The 24,699-nt window shown below is 36.2% G+C and overlaps 1 protein-coding gene across 1 annotated transcript in view; it reads right to left on the reverse strand.

Moving 5' to 3' along the window:
- Positions 1-8,992: 8,992 nt before the first annotated feature.
- Positions 8,993-24,699, reverse strand: part of KIAA0825 (KIAA0825 ortholog) — a 281,773-nt gene continuing 266,066 nt past the window's right edge. Inside the window, exon 21 of the mRNA XM_023730118.1 lies at positions 8,993-9,352. Coding sequence (XP_023585886.1) covers positions 9,340-9,352 — 13 coding nt within the window. The 3' untranslated portion in view covers positions 8,993-9,339. The remainder of the gene's footprint in view (positions 9,353-24,699) is intronic.

Here is a 24,699-nt window from a genome sequence, read left to right on the forward strand (position 1 = left end):
CTTATCAATCGATGCAGAAAAGGCATTTGACAAAGTCCAACACCCATTCATGATAAAAACTCTCAACAAAATAGGAATAGAAGGGAAATTCCTCAATATAATTAAGGGCATTTATACAAAGCCAACAGCCAACATCATCCTAAATGGAGAGACTTTGAAAGCGTTCCGCTTGAGAAGGGGAACCAGACAAGGATGCCCTCTATCACCACTCTTATTCAACATTGTGCTGGAGGTCCTAGCCAGAGCAATTAAGCTAGAAAAAGAAAATAAGGGTATCCAAATTGATAGGGAAGAAGTCAAAGTATCTCTATTTGCACATGATATGATCTTATACACGGAAAAACCCAAAGAATCCACAAGAAAACTACTGGAATTAATAGAAGATTTCAGCAAAGTATCAGGATACAAGATAAACATACAAAAATCAGTTGGAGTCCTTTACACCAACAAAGAGAACCTTGAAGAGGAAATTACAAAATCAATACCATTTACAATGGCCCCCAAGAAGATAAAATACTTAGGAATAAATCTAACCAGAGACATAAAAGATGTATACAAAGAAAACTACAAGACACTACTGCAAGAAACTAAAAGAGACCTGCATAAGTGGAAAAATGTACCTTGCTCATGGATAGGTAGACTCAACATAGTGAAAATGTCAATTCTACCCAAAGCAACCTACAGATACAATGCAATCCCAATCCAAATTCCAATGGCATTTTTTAATGAGATGGAGGAAAAAATCACCAACTTCATATGGAAAGGGAAGAGGCCCCGAATAAATAAAAGCATTACTGAAGAAGAAGAACAAAGTGGGAGACCTTACACTACCTGATTTTAGGACCTATTATACTGCCACGGTAGTCAAAACAGCCTGGTAATGATACAACAACAGATACATAGACTAATGGAACAGAGTTGAGAATCCAGATATAAGCTCATCCACCTAGGAGCAGCTAATATTTGACAAAGGCCCAAAGTCCATTAATTGGGGAAAAGACAGTCTCTTTAACAAATGTGCTGGCATAACTGATCTCCATCTGCAAAAAACTGAAACAAGACCCATACCTCACACTATGTACAAAAACTAACTGAAAATGGATCAAAGACTTAAATATAAAATCAAAAACAATAAAGATCATAGAAGAAAAAATAGGGACAAGCTAGGAGCCCTAATACATGGCATAAAAATATGAACCATAAGTAACAATGCACAAGCACCAGAAGAGAGACTAGATAAATGGTAGCTCCTAAAAATCAAACACTTATACTCATCAAAAGACGTCACCAAAAGAGGAAAAAAAAAAAAGAGGAAAAAACCTACAGACTGGAAATAATTTTTGGCTACAACAAATCCAGTCAGCATCTAATCTCTAAAATCTACAAGATACTGCAAAACCTCAACAACAAAAAGACAAATAACCCAATTAAAAAATGGGCAAAGGATATGAACAGGCACTTCACCAAAGAAGATACTCAGGCAGCTAAAAGACACATGAAGAAATGCTCACAATCGTTAGCCATTAGAGAAATGCAGATCAAAACTACAATGAGATATCATCTCACCCCAAGAAGGCTACCCTTAATCCAAAAAACACAACATAATATATGCTGGAGACGTTGTGGAGAGACTGGAACACTTATACACTGTCGGTGGAATGTAAAATGGTACAACCACTTTGGAAATCAATTTGGCACTTCCTTAAAAAGCTATAAATAGAAGTACCATACGATCCAGCTATCCCGTTCCTTGGAATATATCCTAGAGAAATAAGAGCTGTCACACGAATAGATATATGCACGACCATGTTCATTGCAGCACTGTTTACAATAGCAAAAAGTTGGAAACACCCTAGGTGCCCATCAACGGACAAATGGATAAACAAATTATGGTATATACACACAATGGAATATTACACAACAATAAAGAACAACGATGAAGCCGTGAAACATCTTATAACATGGTGGAAGCTGGAACTTATTATGCTGAGTGAATTTAGTCAGTCACAGAAGGACAAATACTGTATAAGACCACTATTATAAGAACTCAAGAAAAGGTTTAAACACAGAAGAAAACATTCTTTGATGGTTACAGGGGTGGGGAGGGAGGGTGAGGGTTATTTATTAACTAGATAGTAGGTAAGAATCATCTTAGTTGAAAGGAAGGGCAGCATACACTACAGGGGAAGTCAGCACAACTGGATTAAACCAAAGCTAAGAAATTTCCTGAATACAATTAAATACTTCGAGAGACAAGAGTAGCAGGGGTAAGGGTCTGGGGACCATGCTTTCAGGGGACATCTAGGTCAATTGGCATAACAAAGCTTATTAAGAAAATGTTCTGCATCCTACTTTGGTGAGTGGCATCTGGGGTCTTAAAAGCTTGCAAGTGGCCATCTAAGATGCATCAATTGGTCCCAACCACCTGGAGTAAAGGAGAATGAAGAACACGAAAGAGTCAGGGAAAGTATTAGCCCAAGAGACAGAAAGGGCCACATAAACCAGAGACTTCATCAGCCTGAGACCAGAAGAACTAGATGGTGCCCGGCTACCACCAATGACAAACCTGACAGGGAACACAACAGAGTCCCTGATGGAGCAGGAAAAAGATGGGGTGTAGAACTCAAATTCTAGTAAGAAGACCAGACTTAATGGTCTGACTGAGACTGAAGGTACCCAAAAAGCATGGCCCCTGGACTTTCTATCGGCCCAGAACTAAAACACTTTCTGAGGCCAACTCTTCAAACAGGGATTGGACTGGACTGTGGGACATAAAGTGATACTCATGAAGAGTGTGCCTCTTAGTCAAGTAGATACAAGAGACCAAAGGGGCGACTTCTGTCCAGAGGTGAGATGGGAAGGCAGAGAGGGTTAGGAGCTGGTTGAATGGACATGGAGAATCAGGGGCAGAAAGGAAGAGTGTGCTGTCACAGAATGGGGTGAGCAATTAGGGTCACATAACAATGTTTGTATAAAATTTTGTATGGGAGACTAACTTGAAATGTAAACTTCATTTAACTACAATAATTAAAAAAAATTAACAAAGACTGGGACTGGAAATCACCCCCCCACCCCAGTGAAAGTTTAGGATTTTCTCAGATATTTTAGGGGAAATTGTGTGGCTTTCTGAATTCCCCCAGTAGACACAGGTGCTTCTGAATGCCCCAACTTCCCAAAGAAACTGTCTTTCCAACTCCTTGACCTTAGCCCTAAGCTGTCTGTTGTTTCTCAATCACCATCTCCTCCCTAGGTAGCTATAGGCCTTTCAGTACGCTGGCCACACCTCCTCCCTGTGCTACCTCCAAGATGGACAAAACAGAGACCCACACTTTGCTTCAGTCCTTTAGGTTGCCACCTGACAGTTCAAAGAGAAAAACACAGTAATTTGTGCATAAGATGTGGTCTGATTCTTTGAGAACCCAGGACCAGGGTCCCATGCTGGAAACATGGATTGTCACTTCAAGCTGACTGCCAAACTGGAGGGGAGGAGGGGCAGTCCAGTAACAAAAAGTCACAGAGTTTACTACTATTTTCTTGATGTTGCCACTTTTTTGATTCAGTGTTTGCTTGGTTGCTGTGATCGCTGTTTATCAGAGTTCTGTCAAAGTTAGTTATGACAGTTTCTAGCGTTTTTTGATGGTTCTTTGGGGGATGGGAACATGGAGCTTCTTACTCTGCCATCTTGGTGATGTCTGAAACATTACTCTGAAGAACTCAGAAGTGAACCATATTAAACATCTTATGTCTTATTTCCTGCAGCATCAATGCATTCTGATTTTAACCCCTTCTTCTCATATATTTGTTCAACACATATGTCTACTCCACTAACAATAAGCCTGATGTTGCACTAAGCATTTGGGAAACAGATGTGAGAAACTCATAGTCCCTAACTTCATGGAACTTACTTGCAATTAAGTTTTTCATATAGGTATAAAATTATGCACCAGCTCAATAAGGTTTGGCACAAAATAATTTGTGGTCTAAGTATAAATTTTATGAAATTAAGGGAATGTATTGAGTCTCATTTAGCATGGTAGTCCAATTTTGTAGCAAAACAAAACTTGTTCTTGTAAAGAGTAGGCAAATGTAATTACTAAGCTAACCTTATAAAATTCAACAGGCATCCTTTCAAAGAATTCCCGTTTTTATTTGTGAACTTTAAAAGTACTAATCTTACTTTCTTCAATTGTTATTTAAAAGAAAGCATTCCTCTTAAAGGAATGAATTTTTAAGAATGTCTAGAAGTTTGCCCATGTGCACTGAAAAATAATATCCAGGTTTTCCTTGATATTATAAATAAAATTTTAGATGAATTAATGTATTATTCGCTCACAGTCTGTGTTTCAATGGTTATTTTAGCTGACTTATTTATAAAAAAAGTTAAAGACAAATTTTGATTCAGATATGAAAATGTTAATATAAAAATTTGTATACTTTTCATATTTTCACAATTTAGGGCACATGACTATACTTATATCATTTTAAGTTCACGGCACTGGAAGACAATAAAACAGTCTGAGTGATTAAGTTACCAAGACTAACACGGTACTGTTGCAATGAAATATAATACGTTAATTACTTTGACATTATGTGAAAAAGTTCAGGATGGATACATGTTATTGACCTTTAGCTATTCTAAAAAGCAAATGGAGCTATACCTGACTAACTTGGGGTATCAAATATCAACATCAGTTAAGCTCCATAATGGAGTCAGGTGGTAGCGGGAAAAAATAAAATGTAACAAAACTTTGTAGTTTGCAAAATTCAAAATGTACAATTATTCACCAATGCAGTTCATGGCCTAGTACTGGGAGAGCCTTGAGATGTACGCATTTAGTAGGAGAAAGAATATAGTCTACATACATCAACATATTTACTTTCCATTCTTTCCAAGCATAAATCCACTGATGACTCTTTCTGATAGTTTTAGTGTAATGTTCTTTCTTCCTAAGACGTTGGCAAAAGAAGGACTATTAATGAACTAATGACCAGGCTTACCTAATGTTGTTATAAGATATATATATTCAGCTTCAAAAAGTAAAAGTTTAAAACAGAAAACTGTACTATCTGTTTATAATAAGATAGAAAATACTATTGTAACATTAAAAGACAAATGACGTTTTTTAGACAAAAATTGGAAAAACATTCTTTTCCATATACTGTGTAAATATAGTTTAATAATGTGTGAAGAAATTACACATTTCTTGGTTTCAAGGGACAGAGTTTTGTTTAAGATTTCCACGTAAAAGTTTGCTAAAATTCTCCATCTTATAAAGTGGATGCCCAAGGAAACCAGCACGCTTTCTGCTTTATATTAAGATGGCATACCTATTCAAGGTTACTCCAAACTGGCTACAGGAACATCATCATCATCACTACCACCACCACCACCATCATCATCATCATCAATCATCATCATCATCATCATCATCATCATCATCATCATCATCATCATCACGGAGTACACCTAGTTGATCTCCATAAATCTGAATCAAGGCACTTTGGTTTGTTACAGGCATGAAGGTAAGCTGGAGCGCTGAGTCTGTAGAAATTAGCTAAAAAAATACCATATTTTTATGTAAATAAGGTCCGCCTTCATATTTGTTTGCCAACTGTACCCTCCCCTATGGGGTATTTTCATAAGCACTTCTATGCCAGATTTTTTTACATGTTGCTGAAAAAAAATTAGCATAGCACACTTAGAAAAATACTTTGAGCAGGGAGGGTGCAGTTGCCAAACAGACATAGAAGGCGTGCGTTATTTGCTTAAAAATGCGGTAGTCATCCATGGAAGAGTGGAAATGAAGATGTCTTTGGATTTTCATGCAGCTATCTTCATGCTTATCCTCTTCCAAATATTATTTTAGACAGAAATTTCTTGATTAAGAAAGGTCATTAAAAAGTACCTGCCTTGCGTGTGAATCTAGTAAAATAAAGGCATTGATTTCTTATAGTTATTTCTACTGCTACGTATTAAAATGATGGTTTTAATTATTTATTTTGATAATTTGCAATAATGGGACATTTGGGCAATTAACAAATATATACTATACTGTGGGGAATAAATAGACTCCACTCATCGCAGATCAAGAACAACCTGAGAGATTTGCATCAAGATGGATAAACTATTCTCTATCAATAGAGATAGAACTGACAAACATTTAACTATATTGGAACAAGTGAGCTTTTTCCTTCAGTTAACATTCTGTCAAACTAGTTAACAACATGTATTTGTGAAGTTCCTAGAGACATACACACAAGCTACATTTTTAACCACTGGTTGTAAAATATAAGGAATAATTTTATATGCATGAATTTGCAATTTAGTATCAAAATACCAGGTCAGAGGCTGAAAGTCAGAGGATTAAATTTTAAGAATGTCAAAGTTCAGGAAAGTCAGTAGACAGGCTTACATCAGAAATTTGAGAACTCCAATAAAAGTAGGGACTGAGACTAGCTGTAGACAAAATCTCTGCATATATCATGTAGTTGCTAGCAAGCTCAAGGTATTAACTGCAGTTTGTCCAAAAGTTTATCCTACTGTGTCATTATTTACAGAAATTTAGGAGCTATCTCAGGTAGGCTTTATTCTTTGAGATCAAGAATGAGAGAATTGATTGGGTAAATTCAATATTATATCAGAAATCCTAACCAAGACAATAAGGTATGAAAATCTTTAAAAGCTTTAATGATTGGAAAGGAAGAGATTAAAATATCATTATTCTCAGTGATATGATTATTTTAATAGAAAATTGTCAACATTTTTCAGATAAAATTATTAGACTACATGAGTCTAGCAAAGTTGCTTGGCTTAATATCAACTATCATTTTTTTTCTATATACCAACAAACAAAAACTAAAAACTTATAAACATGTAACATTTATAGCATCAAATATATCAAACATTTAGAAATAAATTATATGAAAGATAAGTGAGATAACTATACAGAAAATTATAGTACATTAAGAGAAATTAAAGACCCAGGGAAGGATATACCATGTTTATGACTTGGAAGGCTTAATATTATGACGATATTAATTATCCCCAAATTTATCTATATATTCAATGCAAATTTAATCAAATCCCAACAGGCCCCTTCTTTTTTAGGATTTTGACAAGATAATTCTAAAATATCTTCATGATTTAAGGGTAGGGAAAGATTTCTATTAAAGAGTGAAAGAACCACTATCTATAGAAGAAAATTGTTCGATAAAAATTTACTGCATTAAAATAAAAAACTTCTATTTACCAAAAGACATCATTAAGGAAGTGAAAAGGCAAGCCATGGAGTAGAAGATTGTGCCACAAAGAGCTTATATCCCATCACCTCCCTCTCCCATCTACCTTTTTAGACAAATCAATAAGAAAAAGACAACCAGTAGAAAACTAGGCACGAGGCTTAAATGGGCATTTCACCAAAGAGGCTATCCGAAAGCTTGATAGATATATAAAAAAATATTGAACATCATCAGAAATCACACCTGTCAGAATACCTAAAAAGCCACATTTGTACTGGTGAGGACATGATGCAAGAGCTCCCATATATATCTGGCAGGAATGCAAACTGGAACAACTACTTTGGAAAACAGCTTGGCATCATTGAAAGTTGAACATACGCCCACTCTATGACCCAGCAAATCTACATTTAGGTAAATACACAACAAAATGTACACACATACACCAAGATTCATGTACATGAATGTTCCCAGCAGCATTATTCACAATAGTTAAAAGCTGGAAATAATCCAAATGTCCATCAACAGTGGAATGGGTAAATTGGCTATAATCATAGAATGGCATACAGCACTGAAAATGCACAACTTTAACCACACTCAACTTTATGGATGAATTTTACAAACACAATGTTGAGCAAAAGAAGCCAGAATGGAAAGAAAATACACTGTGTGATGTAATTTAATATAAAGTTTTTTAAAAAGGCAAATCTAGACTGTAGTGTTTGAAGTAAAGATAGTGGTAATCTTAGGGGAAGAGATCGGGTTTGGTAGGGAGCATGAGGGGGCTTCAAGGATGCTGGCAATATTCTATCCATAGGGGTTGGTTATGAGTGGTGGTTATATGAAAATTTGCTTCGTGATACTTTATAGAGCTGCACATTTATATTTTGGGATCATTTTTTGTTTGTGTTATATTTCACAATAAAAATATTATGTAATATATATTATATGTATGTTCACAGAAAACAAAATATTCACACTGTCGTTACAACCTGTATTTTGCTTGCAGTCTGTAGTGAAGATCAGGATGTGGGCTTGGAAGCCAGCCAGCCTTGGACTTGACTCCCAGCTTAGCCATATACAAGCTGTGTGATATTCAACAAATTCTTACTTTATTTGAATCTATTTTTTCACTTTTAAAATTAAGAGCATGACAGTGTTTTATAGAATAGTTTTGAGGGTGAAAAGTTTATGTAGAAATACACACACGTTGCCAGGTAGGTAACAAGTGCTCTAAACATATTAGGCTCTATTCCCTTCCCTTTAGAAAACAAATTTCTTCACATTTTTGAATCTAATATTATTGGATATTCTGGAATATTCTTATGTGACAACCAAAACAGATTAAAAAATGTTATGAAGAAACCAGAACCAGTTCTTTTTCAGTCATGAAGAGTACAGATCAAGTTGAAAACTTCCCCAACTTGTTATTTGAGAGAAGTTCTAGTTCCTTCTCTCATTTTAATTAATCAAATTAAAAAACAAGGAGATCGGATTTATAGCTTTGCTGTGAGGTTACAGAGTTAGGTCAAATGATATTTTTTAAAAATGTAGGCAATAAAATCTTAAGCAACAATTAGTCAAATATTTTTAAAGAGCTATTTATTAGGGTAATGAAAAAGTGAATTTATCTTTTAAGGATTGCTACTACTTAACATTTTTAAAGATTCCTTTCGTATCCAAAAGACAATGAGAAAGTCTTTGATTTTCTATATACCATTTACAGAAGTTTAACTGTATATCGTACAAATGCTTCATTTTTTTTCCTAAATCTACTGTTAAATTACCCATGTAATTATCCCAGTAGAAACCATTATATCTTTTTATTGTTAATTTCATTAACACTTCACTGGTAGGAGTCTGGATGTATTTAAATGTCAAATTCTCAGAGTTTTTTATTATGAGCATTAATGGGAACATTTCCATATTATTTTAGAAGGGGGTGTATAATTACTAAATTAAAGCAGTAACAGAAAATTATTAGCCACTAACAATATAGACAAAAAATAAATGGTCATTAGACTTACTCTGAGGTATACTTTTCAATGATTCCAGTGACAACATCTTTTTATACATATTTCCATTAAAATGAAGCTAATTCAGTTATACGGTCCACCTGAAAATGAGATAATCATGTGACAGCTCTTTGTTCTAGTCTTTGTCAACAAGAAAACAGTTGCTAAAAGTTATGCAGTGACATACATACATAGATAATGATATGAGGAAAAAGATACTGCCGCTACTGCTTAATTCCGGAGGATGCTCAAAACAAAAATTTTGAGACTAAATAAGCAAAGAATATGTAAATAAAATTTCAAACACATATTTTTAATTGGAATTTAACCTTTATCATTATATTATTATATACATTACTTTCTAATCTATCACATAGTATTATTTATTGTTCTCCACCAAATTTGTTGAGTTAAATAATTTAGTAATTTAGTAAATTCTCAGTATACAATTCTCATTCCTCCCATTCTCATATAGTTACATCCCTATATTATTATTAATCCTCCAACTACTTTCATATCAAAACAAGTAGTTATTAAGCGATTTCTCTTTGCAAGTACCCACTTAGAGTAAATCAGCTTTATGTCTACCTTTCAGTTCTTCCCAGGAGACTCCTGAGAATATACACAGCTGTAGAAATATCAAGAAGAGTTTGTTCAATTTTATTAGGCCACCATATATGAGCCACAAATTAACTTCTTATTTATTTCTAGTTGTAAAAATTCCCCTCCCCCTCACCAATTCCTTTAAAGTAACTCTTTAATATCAATGTCAACATAGGATAGTAATCATAGTATTTGATAGAATTTATTATACATAATCTACTAGTATTTCGGCAGAACAGAAGTTGGCAAGGATTGTGAATTAGAGTATGACTTCCTTAAGGGCATAAATAGTGATTTCTATCTCTATTCCAGAGTCTATTTAGTCTAGATATTTATTCATATTTTTCCCAGGGACAGAGAAACAACTCATAAAAGAAAAAAATATGTACAGAGATTTCATTCAGCCCATCTTGTAATAAGAATTAGCTATGAAGGAAAACAATTAAGAAATGAAATTCATAAGGGAAAACATTATAAAGTTCTGCTATTCTGAAGAATATTCCTGTGTTCTTCAATAATAAAATAAAAAATAATAAAATAACATGAGGCTATGACAGAACTTTAGAACTTTGCAATAGAACTACCTATGGTATATGAAATTATGGTTTGTAAGTTTTTTATGAACAAGGATATAAATGACAATTTTTTGGTACTCTCTGACTTTTCCTAAACCAGTGTCATACATCCAGACTTAATAAACGCATGTTCTGATATAATATTATTAACCTTTTTATATTTAATGTTCACTTAGCTATGTTTGGCACAGTGGTTTAAGTGTTTGGCAGCTAACCAAAAGGTTGGCGGTTTGAATCTACCAGCTGTTCCTTGGAACCCTATGGGGCAGTTCTACTCTGTCCTATAGGGTCGCTATGAGTTGAAATTGACTTGATGGTGACAGTTTTTTTTTAGCTATGTTTAGGAGATAAAATTACCTCAAACAATTTTATTGGGGTATTTCAATTTTATTGTCAATTTAGTATTCATTGTATCTAATATTGCTTGAAATATCTAGACATTATAGGGTTTGGATATGTTCTTATATGAGAACTCTCATTACAATGGTATTTGCTAGGGTGAGATTTGAAGGGTAGGGCTAACAACTTCGAATAAGAGAAAATAATGGTCCAATTCATCTTAGCCCGATTCCTTTCAAACTTCAATGGGCATATGAATCACTTGAGTATCTTGTTAGAATTCAGATTTTGATTCAATAGGTTTGGGGTGGGGCCTGAAATTCTACATTTCTAATGCTGCTGGTCCGTGGGACAAGTTTTAAGAAGCAAGGCCCTAGAGAACTTATACAACTTACAATTGCACCATAAAACCACCAGTTGCCATCAAGTTGATCCTGACTCATGGCGACCCCATGTGTGTCAGAGTAGAACTGTGTTTTTAATGGCTAATTTTTTTGGACATAGATCGCCAGGCCTTTTTTCTGAGGTGCCTCTGGGTGGAATTGAACCTCCAACCTTTCAGTTAGCAGCTGAGCATGATAACTATTTGCACCACCCAGAAACTTCATAATTAATTGCTCCATGCTTAATCCTATTTCCTCTTCTCAATGAGTACCAATATATTATTCAATATTTTAAAATTAATAAAATGAAACTTCAATGAGAAAAAAATGAATCATTTTGTATTAAGTATTAACTTCCATTTGTGCAAAAAGCAAAAATATAAGTTGCTGTAGGAGTTACAGTAGTAGATCTAGGAATGTCAGGCTTTTCTAAGGCTATCACATATATTTTACTGGAGTTCATTGAAATTTCCCCAAAAACGTAAACTATACATTCATTTGAAAACTTACGAGCTGTCATTCTGTTTCCAGACTCCAGACAAAACCATACATCAAACTTAAGATTTAAGTTGACTTCTTTAGTGATATACCAAATTTTTGTAAAATAAATAAAAAATATTCTTTTGTTGGAAAGAGATGAATGAAAAGAGAAACACAAAAAGTCACAGTTAACTTGAAGTAGAGAATTTCTTCTAGTTTAAAAAAAAAAGTAGTTTACAATTCATTCCTTCCAGGCTCCTAGGAAATTACATTAAAACATCTACAGACATTTCCTTATGAATGAAACCCTTTTGAGTGGTACGACTCAAAAACACATGCTACAGTGGATTTTCCCTCCTGATAAAGGCTGTTGGCAAATTCCACCCTCGAACCTTTCCTGTAGTACAGGAGAACAGATTTTAAAATTACAGGGGAGTAAAGAAGCATGAGGAAAAATAAAAAATAGAAATAGAAATATTAATAAGAATTCTTCTGAAAGACAATACCAACTCTGATGCTTTTTCAAGAAATTTGAATTTTACGAAATAAAAACATTTCATAGGAGCCTTGGGGGAAATTTAACATTTCAAAATTACATCTTAAAAACAAAACAGTTGGAATTTTGCTGTGTTAAAACGTTCACGGATGGGTCTAGTTTGACAATTTAGCCTGTCTGATGTGACTTTCACAGTCTGTTGGCAGTTTGGAGGCAAGCCATCACACTTGTGACTCTGTGGTTGATTAATGAGTCTTTCAGCTCATTGCTACCATCTGAAGGAGGCTATGGGCTTTTTGAGCTTCACTGGTTTATTCACCTTAAACCGCAGTCCTGACGAGGTATCTTCCATAAGAAAATCATACCTGGTTAAAGCTAATGAAAACCTCAATATGTCATTTTCTAGACAAGTCAAAAAGCATGTAAAACTAGACAAAAGATGTATTCAAGTAACATGAATGTAGTTTTCTCATAACCTGCCAATCCAAAGAGTAATGCAAAAAAAGCTTTCCTCAATGACATATTTCATAGTGTCAACTTTTAGAGTGATAAGTCTGAATTCTCTGTGCTAGAAGAGGGCTTCTACAATGCGCACTCTTCTGCCATACACAACATCTATTTTCATCAAAACTAGTAAGGTTCTAGTTCATGACTAGATATGCATTGACCTTTAATTAATATAATCAGGGAATTTTTAAGGCTAGTTTCAAGTCCCTCACCTGCTGGTCCACCTGAAGCGTGGCTGGTATTCTTACAACTCTCTTGAGAGCAAGTCAGCACTGCAAAGGCTTTTTTCCGAATCCTGCTCTGAAGGAAAAGCCTTTTATAACATAAACAGTTAATTCCCTCCCTATCCTCTTCAAATAAAGTACACACTAGAGAAGGGGAAAAAGCAGAGAGTGACAAAGAGGGAGAGGATTGAAAAAGTAGATAACCACAGTCTAGCATAGGGCAAAAAACAAACAAAAAACAGTTGTCACCGAGTTGATTCTGACTCATGGTGACTCCATTTGTGTCACAGTAGAACTGTGCACCATAAGGTTTTTAACGGCTGATTTTTCAGAAGCAGATCACCAGGCCTGTCTTTCAATGTGCCTCCGGGTGGACTCGAACTGCCAACCTCTCTCTTAGCAGTTAAGAGTATTAACTGTTTACACCACAAAGGAGTGGAAAATTGAAGAAACATGGAAGATATAAACATTTTCCCTTCAGCGTTTCAGGTATAGTTTTTTTTTTTTTGAAGTGCTATTAATTTCCAAAACACACAAAAAATATTTAAATAAATGCTAAAATTCATTTCAAAGGCAAATAAACACCCATTACTGTTTATTCCGGATTTTGAACTAGCATTCCCTTCTACTCTCTACATATAAAGCATAAGGTTTTGCCATATTTAAATGGCAGAGAGAATCACAACACTTTGAGTAACATCAATAAATGAGAAGGAATCAAGTTTCCATTCTAGCAATCATCGAATTCTGATCCGTAATACTAACAAAACTTTTGAACCACTGTACTGCAAGGGTACTTGATGATTTTCTGATGCAGTTGTTCATATTTCTACCACCATGTTTCCATTAATCTAAAATTGAAATTCACTGGATAAACAATGAGTAGTATTTCTATGCATTTTGTCAGGAACATTAAAAGACTATTATCCTTTGTTTTACCATGCATAATATAAGAATAATTCTTCATTATCACCACAATCATTGCAATTTTCCAGTTTCCCATTTGATGCCTATGCTAAGAATTATGGAATGATAAATATTTAGTAGTTTACTAATCTTAATTTGTAATTCTGTGGTGTTTATTCGGAAAGATTGATTTTGGATGGTAAAAATACCAATTCCCTCAAGAACTTAACTGAACAATGTCACAAACGACTATTTAAGCACTCACAAAGTATTTGATCATTTCAACAAATTTTTAAATTGTTACATCAATTATTTCATTCCTGGCTGCAAATTTAAGCCACAAGGGGGAACTTTTTAGAGGTACAAATGACAGTCTTATCTTTACAGATTCTGGTTTAATCAGTTGGTGGGAGGCCTAGGAATTGATATTTTTTTTAAACACACTTCCCAAATGATTCTAATGTGCAACCAAGGCTAAGTATCAGTGGTCTATATAATAATTCTCATGTTTATTTTGCTGACCAAAAGAATGTTGTTGTTGTTAGGTGCTGTCGAGTCAGTTTCAGCTCGTAGTGACCCTATGTACAGCAAAATAAAACACTGCCTAGTCCTGCTCCATCCTTACAATCGTTGCTATGTTTAAGCCCATTGTTGCAGCCACTATGTCAATCCTTCTCCTTGAGGGTCTTCCTCTTTTTCACTGTCCCTCTACTTTACCAAACATGATGTCCTTCTCCAGGGACTGATCCCTCCTGATAACATGCCCAAAGTATGTGAGAGGAAGTCTCATCATCCTCGCTTCCAAAGAGCATTCTGTCTGTACTTCTTCCAAGACAGATTTGTTACTTCTTCTGGCAGTCCATGGTATATTCAATATTCTTCGCCAACACCATAATTCAAAGGCATCAGTTCTTCTTTGGTCTTCCTTATTCATTGTCCAGCTTTTGCATGCATATGAGATTACTGAAAACACCATGGCTTGGGTCAGGAACACCTTAGTCCTAAAAGTGACATCTTTGCTTTCAAACACCTTAAAGAGGTTCTTTACAGCAGACTTGCCCAATTCAGTATGTCAGTTGATTTCTCGACTGCTCCTTCCATGGACAGTCGAAAACAATGAAAAACTTAATCCTACCAAGGAAACGCAATTTTTCAAATTAAGTTGAAAAATGAAATGATTAGTCTCTGGGATTCACAGATCTATTAAGAAAGAATGCTGAGCCATAGTCAGAAACCCTGGGCTTGAGTCATTGCTCAACTATCTCCTACGACTTCAGTAAATTCCCCAAGATAAATGTTTTCTGAGATACAAAATGAGAAAAATAAGACTTCTTCCAGCTTTAGAAACAAGTAATTTCCAAACATGCAGAATACTGTTCTTAAATGGTAATCAGAGTACTTATTTGATTCCATATACTGAGGGTAAGCTCCAAGCCAGGGATAGCAAAGGTGTGCCACTTACACCATCATTCTCCTCTCTGCCTGTGGCAGACATTGCTAATTGATCACAGCATGACAAAAAAACCACTACCCTCCTCGAGTTCACATTCAAGATAAAACTATTTTCTATTTGAGAGTTAGGTGCTTGTTAGCTGTTCTATTTAAAGAGATGATATAGCAGAGTAGTGAGAAGAGGACTAAAAATGCCCAGAAAGAATATAAAATTGTGAGCACAGTTCAGGAGCAGGGATACCATGACTCTTAACACATGAATCAGGTCCTCATGGCAGTCATAGCCCTTACTACTACTTAACAAACAAACCTTTTATCATAACCTAGCTTCTGATGTCAACCTAGATTCTTGTGTCAATTCACCTCAAGGGGGAGAATTACCAGATCTGCTTAAAGTTGTATTTTTCATTATAAATCTATAAAATGGAATTCTGGTTTTACAGCAGTCTCTTGTGAGTTTGATTAGTGTGAGTCAATACTCATGTATGAAATCAAGCTGCCAGACCTTCAAAGCTAAGGGCGAGATCTTAGAATAGGGTGGAAATCCCGATAAAATTATACCTTGTTGAAGAGGTCAGCTGTCTTCTAGCAATGAGGCATTTGGTGAAGAAAACCCTTGCAAATATAATTAAAATAACTCAATTTCTAAATAAAATATTTTCTTTTATAAACTTAGAAAAATGTAATTTAGAAAAGTGCCAAAACCTTCGCATTTTTTGCAGGCTTTTTCAAATTTAAAAGTAATAAAATTTATATAAATGCTCTAATGGTGAAATTAGGACAAGAGAGTCTACGCTCTTTGCGGTCAGGCCTCCCATCTTATGCTGTCCCAGGTGCCACTGCTCATGGTAAACCCTGTACCAAAAGACAGGCTAGTCACACCACCTGCTGCCTGCAGGGAGATAAATTGCACATTTCAAAGTGTGGCAACATCCCACTAGAGCATAACGAAGAAAATGAGAAACATATTATCAAACTGAACACTTCGGGGAAATTTCATTTTCAAATTGTGTGCTGTTTAGCTTTTAAAGAAGTAAAATTATTAAATAAAATGTGTGAGAGGAAGCAAATACTCTTCCCTGTAGCAAAATTACGACTGCTTTTACTCTGCGAAAAATGATATTATTTCCAACGGATGCATTAAAATCACACATACAATCCACAATTTGAGTTGTTATGAATAAGCATCTATAGCTGACATATACATACTTTTTCGAAAACCAAATTTCAGTCCTAAAATCCTTGTTACATTATGGACTGACAAAAAAAATTAACAATCAGTTAGGAAACAGTTCTACTTAGTTTCTTCTTTAGAAATCTCTTAAACCTGTTAAACCTGTTGCCATCAAGTCGATTCCAACTCATAGTGACCCTATAGGATAGAGTAGAACTGCCTCATAGGGTTTCCAAGCCTTCATCTTTACAATAGCAGACTGCCACATCTTTCTCCCATGGAGCGGCTGGTGGGTTCGAACCATGGACCTTTCAGTAAGCAGCCGAGCAGTTAACCACTGTGCCACCCCTTCGGGTCTATAAATTTACTTTGAGGCCATCTCAGACCAGCCAGTACGGAGTAACAAACACGAGCATGCTGAATTGGAAGCATCACTACCTCTCTCCGGCATTCCCACCACTGTCGAGTAAGTCTACCTTTCAGAGACAAACTTTAGCACTGAAGAACAGACTGTGCAGCTCCAGAACAGCGTTAACTGCAAGAACACCAAGAGATTAAGAGCAAGACAAACCAGGAGCACCTCTCATACTTGACCAACGCCAGTATTAAAGCTGGCACAGCTTGTCTGAAGAGCCATCAATCACGCACCAAGAGTGCCCTCTTGAAGGTACATCCCATTCGAGCTGGATAAATATAAAGCAAATCGAATTTTAGTGACAGACTACAAGGCCACTTCATCTATGAATTACACAGGCCCTGCAATTGCTTACAAATACCTGAAAACCTGGGTCAGATGAGGCTAAGGACTCTGAAGAGTGAAATCTGTAACTCCTTCAATAGTCTCTAGTTATAGACCTAAATAGGATTGTTATTCCCTTACCTTCCCCATCATCCTTCACTCAATTTAGCATTTGTCCTAACCACTTTGTCCTAAGCAGCCTAAAGTATTCATTCAGAAGTGCCTATATGTTGCCAATAGAACTGATTTGAAAGTGAAAAATACAGTGAAGTAGCCATCACTCTAGTCAAAATAACCTGGATGCAACATGGTATCTTTCTCCTGTTGTGTTACTATGTTGAACATTCTGTCTAAACTACCTCCCACCTTGGCCAGCTGGCTGACTCATCAACCTGCAGTACACAGCTCAAGCATCACCCTCTCCGGGATGTCTTTTCTGACTCCTGCGTTCAGTTTTAGTTTGTGATCTTCTGCTGTACTTGTACGATAACTTGCATGAACCAACTTGTATGAACCTCTATGATAGCTATAACCACCGATTTTCTAGTCTGACTGTCTCTGCTAGATTCTGAGTTCCTTGACAGCAGGGTTTGTGTCTGGCTCATTTCTTTATCTGCTGTGCCTAGTGAATGCTTGATGGATGGATGAATGAACAAACAGTCACGGATCCATCTATTTACTCAAAATCTTGCTGGACTGACTAATGGGATGAGAGTATTCTTAAAATCAACACAGTGTATTTTGTCAGTTATGTAATACTTGGCTTTTGTCTGCTAGCAAATGTTTTCTCTGTAAAATAAAATAACAACAGTCTGTGTTGTCCTTCATACTGAGTTATCTATTTCCAGTGAGTCCTTCTTCAAACTTTCTACAGCCATGACTTGCTGCAATGGATAAGGTGATGTTCTTTACTGGGTTTAGGCTGAACCGGATAAACAAATATGGCAAAAGCATAATGCTGATGACATGAAAGAGCCTTCTGAGCAAGTGAGACAGGTAAACAACAAAGCATTAATCAGGTTACTGTTCCAAATCCCTAGGTGGTGCAAACGGTTAACACGCTCAACAGCTAACCAAGAGGTTGTAGGTTTGAGTCCACCCAGAGGCTCCTTGGAAGAAAGGCCTGGTGATCTATATCCGAAAAATTAGTCATTGAAAACTCTATGAAGCACAGTTCTACTCTGGCACATATGGGGTAGCCATGAGCCAGAATCAACACAATAGCAACTGTTTTTCTAAATCTTGCCAGCCCAGACCAAATTTTTACCCTAGGATTCTGATTATTATTAGGTTTTAATTCATTAACCTGGGATAAGCAATTGTTTGTCCTTAAGATATCCACCAGCTTCCAGGTCATAAACTAAATCCCATATCTCTTTATGGCTTTAGAAAATTTTCATTTTATATAAAACAGAGTATTATATTTTTACTTGCTATTTTTCTAAATGGCAACATTTATCCTGATCATTTTTTTCCATTTAAAACTCCACTCAGAATGATGACTTAAAGCTTGAAGGATATGTTAAGGTTTAAATGAGAATTAAAGGAAAGGACAGATTTTTTATCTCAGGTGAGAGGGATTATAGGGGAGGTGGTGAGACAGAGTGAGAGATTTGTAATTTTTACTTTACACAATTTCTGTATTGTTTAACTTCTAATGAGCATGTATGTAATTTACAATAGTTTAATTAAGCTTTTCAAAAATGAATGAACAAAGCCACTTTCTCCCTGATCCTTTCCTTACCCCAGAAAGTTCTATAAGCAAAAGAAAGTCATTCCAAACCACAGTAAATTTAGACAGAGAGCTAAAAAGCATTAACTGAATCCCCATGCTTTCACCATTGTGCTACCCAGGGCAAGTTACAGCCAAGAAGAGCCTGAGAACTATGTTCTCCAGGTTCTTATAATCTATCTGGGGAGATGAGATAACCAAAGAAACATTAAAGAACATCACAGGATAACACATGCTGCAACCTTAACATGTGTGACTTAGTCCATAAATTTCTTATGATTTGGAAAATGGGAGACTGTTAAGAGCTATAGGACTGGAAAGGCGCTTCATGGTGGGCCTGAGCTGGTGTGGGAAGGGCAGATGCTGGAGGATAACAGTCAAGGCAAACACAGCAGATAAACCTACGCAAAGGCCAAGAAGTCATTAACACAGAACCTACATTTGTGGATATCAGGAAGTGATGACCTCCGAATAGCTGTTCTCCTATTCTAATCTTATCATCTGCAGCATCGGCTCTACCAAATATCTCAGGTAAATCTTATCCTTGGTCAGGAAATGATGAGAAGCCCCTGTCTCTGAGGGCAGATACCTGAGTCAATTTCATCCTGGATGGTGGTGGCTTTTACTCACACCCCAGGTCTAGATCCTGATGTCCAAGTAACTCAAAATCCACAGCTGAGCAGAGGAACTGGTGCATGGCAGATTTGTTTTGTACAGTAGATTTTTAACGTTCATTGAATGATTGCCAAATACTGGCCCTTTCTGGCTAGATCTTCCCTGCTTTTGGCTCATGATATCCAGGCACCAGCTTGCTGAGCTCGTCTTGTGCCTTGAGCCCAGACAGGCACTACACAGTCAGCTCCTAATACAGAGTGCTCTAGGTGCTTCGCTCGTCATTTCTGCTTTTTCTCCTTAGTCCCTCTCCCACTGTTTTGCAATTATCTGGATGCTTGCCTTATTTACTGTTTTGTCCCTGGCCTGTGTTTAGCCCTTGCAACTTACTCTGGCCTGCTCAAAAAGGAGGACCAAACAGTAGCTAAAAACAATTACAACTAATATTTATAGAGCATTTTCTATGTTCCAGACCCTGGGCTACATAATGGCGGTTAAGTGTTTTCATCTGCCCAGTACACCGTAAGGAAGATACTGTTATTATCTCTATTATAAAACCAAAACCAAACCAGTTGCTGTCAAGTCAATTCTGACTCATGGTGACCCCTTGTATGTCAGAGTAGAACTGTGCTCCATAGGGTTTCAATGGCTTGTTTTTCATGAGTAAATCACCACGCCTTTCTTCCACGGAGCCTCTGGGTGGACTCGAACTTCCAACCTTTCAATTAGCAGCTGAGGGCTTAACCATTTGCACCACCTGAGGGACTCCACCCCTATTATACAGGTAAGAAAAAGGAGGCTTAGAGAAAGCAGTAGAGAAAGGATTTGAACTATGGGCTATCTCACTCTGTAGTGGGCAGAGGGATGGTGGGCCTTGTTATATAATATGTATTTGGTGCATGGGAGGACCAGATGAAGGAGGCCTTGAAATCAAGACTGAGGAGGCTGGGTTTGATGCAATAGACAATGCAAAGTCACCGTAAGCTTTTAAGCATAAGAGTGGTGGAAAAAAATATTCAGAAAACTCTCTATTTTTTTAACGTAGCTCTTATCTCTTTCAATATTGGGTATTTTGTAAAACTCTGATTTGCCTCTGTTCTTTTATGTTTCACTTTTATTCCAACACCATCAGGAAGGAATCTACACATTTATGGCAGTGTAACAAGTAAAAATGAAACAGCCAAAACCTATTAACAGCACAATAATAGAGGAATGGCTAGCTAAATGGTGCTACATTAATTTGGCATTGAAATGGCATAAATAGTTTATTATCAATTATTAATTAATTAGTCATTGTCATTTATTTTAATGGCATTAAAAGCCATTAAAAATAAAAACTATATCTTCACACAATTGTATATATAGACCTCCCCACCGTAACTGTGCAAAAGGAGGTGTGTGTTGCTGTACAGATGAAGAGAACGAGAAGAAACAAAGAGGTGAATCAGGGTGTTGCGATTAGATTATAGTGATACTATCTTATTGCTTTAAAATGTGATTTACTATTATTTTGAATTGATTTAAATAATAAAAAATAACTTTAAGATTAAAAAAGCCATTAATCCAGCAGAGATCAATGAATTAGAGAAGTTAAGGCTAGAGTCAGGCAGAACATCTAGGCATGAGTGGATGAAGGCACTGGGTTTCGAGAGTGGGAAACGTACTGGAAGCGTATTCTCACATAATGGATGTAAGAAATGTTCAGAGGGAAAACTAGGGGCCTTTGCTGTCTAACAGAATATAAATGGAAACTTCGCAAAGTGCTTCAAGATTTCTAGGCTGAGACAAGAAAAATGTTAGTACCACGAATAGAAATCACACAACTCTAAAGAAGAGGCTGTTTTCAGATGTACATAAATATGTTAGAACTTCTATGGAGACAAGTTATCACATTAAAATATTACCACAGTGAAAAATCCCAGTGTTGGGAATATGGAGTTTTACTGAACAATTAGGACTAGAGATAAAGATGCCGGACTTAGTAGCATAGATTTAGAGGTTTATATTGGCAGGTTTAATCCATTGTGATGCCATGTTTGTTTAACTAGCACAGCATTTTTTGAAAATAGAATTTGAACGTTTTTACTTGGGCATGCACTCACCACCACCTATTGTCTTACACCTTGCCTTCATATATTTACATTACTTGTCCAGCCCTTAAATGCACTTGATTGCATAATCAGTTGAAGCTATAAAAGTGAATGAATTGGCTGCAGGAAAGGAGGTGGGGAGGACAAAAAGAAAGAGAGGGAGGGAGAAAGAGAATGAGAAGAGGGAGACTGAGGCTAAGAATCCTTTAGCAATACCCGAGAAAAGAAGAAATCAGAACATCTGCTTTAAAAATTCCAGAAAGGGAGATATATATATATATAATTGGGAATTAGATTGAAGGAAGGGAGGGCTAATCAAATAATTTTTTTAAAAATCCCAAGGCTGAGGAAAATTACAATACTAAAAGGGCCTACTCAGTGCCAAGAGAAACCCAAGACCCACACAGGATGACCAGGGAGATGATAAGGGGACAAAGAATCAGGCTGGCATCAGATTTCTCATGGGCAGTATAAAACAGGAGAGGACACAGTTTCTTTATAAAGTTAAGCAAATATACTATACTACCCAACATTCCCACTCCTAGATATTACCCAAGTGAAATAAAAACCTATGTTCTCCCAAAAATCTGGACCCAAATGTTTCTAGAGGCTTTATTCACAGTCACTAAACACTGGAAACAACTCAAATGGCCTTTAACAGGTGAGTGGATCAATAATCATGCTACATCCATACAATGGAATACTATTATACAGTAAAAAGATCTATTGATACAGATGACAAATGGATGAATCTCAAATGCATCATGCTGAGTAAAAGAAGACAGACTGGAAAGGCTACACACTATATGATTCCATTGACAGGACATTCTTGAAAGGACAAAACTATATGGGCAGACAACAGATCAGTGGTGGTCAGGGGTTGGGATAGAGGGTGCAGCTGACCGTGAAAAGGCAGCACAATGGAAATTTTGGGGGTGATGGAACTGTTGTATATTTTGTGATATGCATTTGTTATAACTCACGGAACTGTTTACCAAGAGGAGTGAATTTTACTTTATGTAAATTAAAAAAATAAAACAAAATGATTTGAAAATAGACGTTCTAATGTCGCACAAGGTGACCAATAGAACTAAAAATAAAAATGTTATTAGCAAAGCTTGGAGGAGTAGTGTGAGGTAAATTCTGTATCTTTCATAGCAATGAGTCAATATTATTTTAAGCTGATGAATTAAAAAAAAAAGTGGTCTAGCATATCCCTTATACTTACGAACCAAAAGAAAATTAGAAATGCTTCGAATGGTTATAACTGGAGTGGAATTTGTGTGACTGTGGAGCTGGGGAGGGGAACTTTCATATTTTATATCATATCTTCCTACCATTTGAAATGATACGTTTGATATAACCAAACCAAACCAAACTCTTTGCCCTTGAGTCGATTCTGACTCATAGCTACCCTACAGAACAGAGTAGAACTGCCCCCCTTAGGGTTTCCAAGCAGTGGTTGGTGGATTCGAACTGCTAACCTCTTGGTCAGCAGCCTTAATGCTTAACCACTGTGCCACTAAAACCCAAAAACAAAACCCATTGCCATCGAGTCGATTCCGACTCATCGTAACCCTATAGGACAGAGTAGAACTGCCCCATAAGGTTTCCAAGGAGCGCCTGGTGGATTCAAGCTGCCAATCTTTTGGTTAGCAGCTGAACTTTTAACCACTACACCACCAGGGTTTCCACTGTGCCACTAGGGCTCCATATATTGCTTATAGTGTACTAAAAATAAATTTTAAAATTAAATTGGTGCTGATATTCTGGATGCAAACAAAAGTCTACTTGATTTTTTAAAAAATTATCACTAGATCTCATGTTATGGAAAAAAGGGATCAGATTTAGAGGTTCATAAAAGCAAGAGTTTCATTTATAGTACAAGAAAGTTCTGAAGTATCCTAACTATTCTCATATACAGCAAGCCATAAAAGTACTATAATACATAATATTATAAATGTTAACATATAAATAAATAAAGTGAGCAATTAATATTGTTGCTCAGATTTGTTATTACAAGATTTAACTGTATTTAATAAACATATAAGTTTCTCTCATAATTATGTGTTAGTGAAAATATCTCCAGAGAAACAGTCTCCTTATTTTATGATGATATAGTAACACAAAAAAAAACTGAGATATTCATTAATGATCAATAAGCCTGAATGCAGTCAATGCTCTTTTATCTTCAGCCAGACTAAATCAATAGGCCTACGACAGCTACTCCAGGTAGAACCTATGTTAAAACTTTTTGTAGAAAAACATCACAGAGGCTTTTGGGGAAAGACTTAAAGAACAGTCATTGCAAAAAGAACGCACTCCATACAAGCAAATTTTTAAAAAATAAGCTTTTGATCCACTGCAAGAACCCAAAAGTGCCAGTATGTGAATGCATAATTAGGTAGGGAAAAATTCATTACAAAGTAAATCTTGGTTCATTTTTGACAAGCAAAAAATTCTCCCATGGCTGCTTTTGAGAAAATTATTATACCTTCCTTTCATCAAAATTTTGCCAATTCTGCATTTCTGTCAAGAGCATTTAACATATTTATTTAGGTTGTCTGTTTCCTACCTCACTAAAGTAATGGAGACCTTTATTTAAATCACATCCCTGGTAACTTACATAACATATACACATATAAGCTCTCCATATGTAAGAGCATCGCTGTGCTTTCTTCCTCCAAGACAAGAGGCAAAGAATTGGTGATGAAAGAAACAAAATTGAAGTTTAGGAAGGAGAGCTGGGAGATTCACATTAGATGACCTAAAATAAAAAAAACAAACAAACGAAACCCCTTGCCGTCGAGTCAATTCTGACTCATAGCGGCCCTATAGGACAGAGTAGAATTGCCCTGTACAGTTTCCAAGGAGCGACTGGTGGACCCGCCCCATAGAGTTTCCAAGGAGCGACTGGTGGACCTAAACTTCCTGATAAAGTAGGTAGGCGGCAGGTCAGTTCCTGAGAGGAATATAGGGATATGAAGAGAGGAGAGGAGTCTTGGGCAACCAAAGTTAAAACTCAAAATGGATGAAGAATTTTGTGGAAAGCTTATTAAGAAAATGTTCTGCATCCTACTTTGGTGAGTGGCATCTGGAGTCTTAAAAGCTTGCAAGCGGCCATCTAAGATGCATC

The sequence above is a fragment of the Trichechus manatus genome, unplaced genomic scaffold (assembly GCF_000243295.1).
Source record: "Trichechus manatus latirostris isolate Lorelei unplaced genomic scaffold, TriManLat1.0 scaffold00032, whole genome shotgun sequence".
Taxonomy (NCBI): domain Eukaryota; kingdom Metazoa; phylum Chordata; class Mammalia; order Sirenia; family Trichechidae; genus Trichechus; species Trichechus manatus.